This window comes from Seriola dumerili, unplaced genomic scaffold (genome assembly GCF_002260705.1).
Source record: "Seriola dumerili isolate Sdu_G_001 unplaced genomic scaffold, Sdu_1.0 BDQW01000322.1, whole genome shotgun sequence".
Taxonomy (NCBI): Eukaryota; Metazoa; Chordata; class Actinopteri; order Carangiformes; family Carangidae; genus Seriola; species Seriola dumerili.
Genome location: NW_019174577.1, coordinates 496,748 through 500,111, shown reverse-complemented (window position 1 = coordinate 500,111; position 3,364 = coordinate 496,748). Strand labels below are relative to the sequence as shown.

General features: G+C 40.4%; 1 protein-coding gene across 1 annotated transcript in view; it reads left to right on the top strand.

The window, feature by feature from the left end:
• celf5 (CUGBP Elav-like family member 5) overlaps positions 1 to 3,364 on the top strand; it is a 175,352-nt gene extending 171,988 nt beyond the window's left edge. Inside the window, exons 11-12 of the mRNA XM_022759418.1 lie at positions 2,451 to 2,614; positions 3,116 to 3,364. Of these exons, the coding sequence (XP_022615139.1) occupies positions 2,451 to 2,578 (128 nt within the window). The 3' untranslated portion in view covers positions 2,579 to 2,614; positions 3,116 to 3,364. The remainder of the gene's footprint in view (positions 1 to 2,450; positions 2,615 to 3,115) is intronic.

Here is a 3,364-nt window from a genome sequence, read left to right as displayed (position 1 = left end):
TTACTTCCTAGTTTAATAAATACATTCAAAGTAAATGCGTAGTGGGTGACAAGAAGACTCATCACGAAGGTTTTCACAAAAATTTTAGCTTTTATTTATACACAGCTTTTATTTTTGAATTTTCATACTTTTACAACAAATTGATATTTGTCAAAAATTGTAAAAGAGAAAAAAATATACAGTTTGGACAGTCCAATATATACAATGCATATATGTATATATATATATATGCACTACAATCTTAAATGTTGTAGATTCTGATGACATTTGAGCACATGGACACAGAGGACTGAATGATCTTGTGATCTTAGCCCTGACTGACTGACCTGAATTTGCATCTTGATGACTGCTGTGTTTTGGCACCATGGAAAAAATGTGCTGAGTACATTGTGGCCAAACTAGCCATGATGCAGTCAATCAGAGTCCATGTCCTTGTTTCTGTTTGGCAGCTGTGTGACCTGGAAACCTTAAGGTGCTGTATCAGCATCCACGTTACCGTTCTGTAACCCCAATATCTGTCAATACCCTCACTGCTGAGGCTGATTCACACACCTCCACACCTCCTGTCCCATTTAGCTCTGTCAGCCTGCACATACCAACAAGCCCCAGGGCTTATAAAAACTTTGAGGAGGCAGGCAGGGATGTTGGGTGGGTGGGTGGGGGGGGTCAAAGGACAGTTATGGATCAGCATTTGTTTTCACTTCAGGGAACCCAAGAACCCTAGGCAAAATTGATCGGCGGCCCTGTCTCCCTGGGGGGACTTAATAACATATAAATTCATGAAAGAAGAGCTATTTGCAGTATTGACTTGTACACTATGCATTTACAACATAATGTTAGGCCTGGGGAAGGATGGAGCACACTGGTGTAATTAATCTAGAAAAGAGAAAGAGGGGATAAACTTAGATTGATGGTGTGTAAAAGACTGGGAAACAGAGAAAGAGAGAGCGCACACTCGTGTGACAAGACTGAGCTGAGGACTTAGAGCTCTAAGCCCGCATCGCCTCTCCAGCTCATCTCTGTGCCCCAGCTCGAATGTGTTAACCCGATGGTGGGTTAGGAGGTCACCTCCTTTCCCTGCTTCTATACTTGCTTCAGACTTCCATTCAGCCTTCCTCCTAGCTGCCCAGCCCTCACCCTAATGGGCCTACCAAGAGCCGAGCAGGCCAGGCAGACATCTCCCCCAGGTGGCTTTGGACGTGGAGAGGCTCCTGCTGTTTTTCATGGGTCATCGACTGTTCCTAATGACACCACAGACACAGGGGAGCGCATCAAGCGGAGACACACTCCACTGCAGTTTCTGGTCACTGGATTTTCAAGACTTTATTTTTACACATGATGGAAACAGGATGTTCAGCATAGGTTTGAGGAGGGGTGTATTTTAGGGAAATGCTCTGAGGGGTTTTTGTGTCTGCAGCAGACCTGTCTCCTCATGATGAACTATGTTTGCTCTTGTTTTGCTCAAACTACTTTGGGCATTGAGTTGTCCTCATTCATTTATGTATTTTGGACTTTCTAGGGATGTCAAAAAGCCACACGGTAAAGGACATTATTAAGTTAAAAACAGCAAATATTAAGAAGGATGACCTGGTTACTACAATGATTAGCAGTGGACTACAATGTGCTGATATAATTCAGATCACTGGTTGCTTACGAGAGCCAGTAAAATTTAACAGGTAAAAAGTAAAAAATGATGCTCTCACTGCTACCAAATATTGATAAACTCTTATTTCCCTCTGTTTATTCATTACAAAAGAAAAATATTGACCTCAATTCAGCTATTTCTTCCATCTTATTTTATTCTTGTTTAAAATCAGCAGCTGCATCCTTCTCTGTTCTCTCTGAGGGATCACCAAGCAGTTTGATATTAAATCTCTTCCCAACAAAAACTGTCAACCAGGAGGCAACATTCAGACAATGATGCCTTTAGACGGTTACCCCCACACACACTTGTTGCATTTAGAGTCTCACCATTGTCTGTTATTTTAGCTTTAACTTGATGAAAAGAAGCAGCTGGTCCAATTCCAACACATTGGTTTACACTAAACTCTTCAAACAAACAAACTTGAAAGATTTTTTTTTTTCAAATAACTTTATAGCATATTTTCACAGCCACTGAGCATTTGCTAGACAGCTCTAAGGTGCAAGCTGCCTCACCAGTGCCATCTACACTCCTTCAGGTGGGAGACAGGCCAGCCATGATGATCAAGCAGTGAAAACACAGATATTTTTTTTATACTGTATGTCTCACTTGCTGTTTTCTTTTTAACATGTATGTATATATATGTATATATATACTGTATATACATATTTGTGTCTGACTGTCAGTTGAGTCATTTGTAATAAATATTTCTGTAAATAGTGACTGAAATTGTCACATTAAAGACCATTTGTGACACTCATAATTACCTTGTTCTCATTAGAGTTAATGAATTTGTGTTTCTTCACAGGCTTCGTGAGCTTCGACAACCCTGCTAGTGCACAGGCAGCTATCCAAGCCATGAATGGCTTTCAGATTGGGATGAAGAGGTTGAAAGTCCAGCTAAAGAGACCGAAGGATGCCAGCCGCCCTTACTGACACAGCCTACCTTCAGTATTCATTGCAGCAGCACAGGTGAGCACACAAAGTGTCAAAGCACCGTCACTGGTTCAACATTCAGATCCTCAGCATTGCTTCTGTTGAAGCTGAAGATTTAGCTCAGGTTTAAAGAGCGTCACTTGCTTTTATCTGGCATGCTGATGGCCAGACTTTCCATTTCTTATGGTGGCCTGAGCATAAGAGCCTATAGATTTCTTCTATTATATCTAATAAAAATACTACATGTTCAGTGGATGTAAAGCTCAATCCTTTAAGGTTTTAGTATCTGCAGACATGTAGAAACTGTAAGATTGGATTTCATATGCAGCACAGCAGGCGTATTAATTATGGAAAAATCTGTCATCGTCGTGATTGACAAAGATTGATTGGTGTGCCAGTGTGGGTTAGCTCTCTCCAGACCATTACACTGATATAATAGAGCCATATTGAACTATCCAAAGTTTAAAGAAATGGATCTCTGGAATGACAGTTTAATGAGCAGTCAAATCTGAAATTGCCTTTTTCTTCTATTTCCAGGTTTTAGAGGACACGTGAAGATATCTCGGAGGAGTTAAACTTTTTTTCTTTGAAAGCAAAATATGTTTTAAAAAAATCAACACATAAGGAATTTTTGAAGACATATCAGCATTTACTTATGAAGATATAGGTTACGGCAGAGAAAGAAGAAGCGAAAGAGGAGGTGGCGCTTCACCGGGGGACTTAACAGTAACAGATGGCACAGTGCAAGAAAGACAAAAAGAGAAAAAAAAAGAAACTGACAAAAGA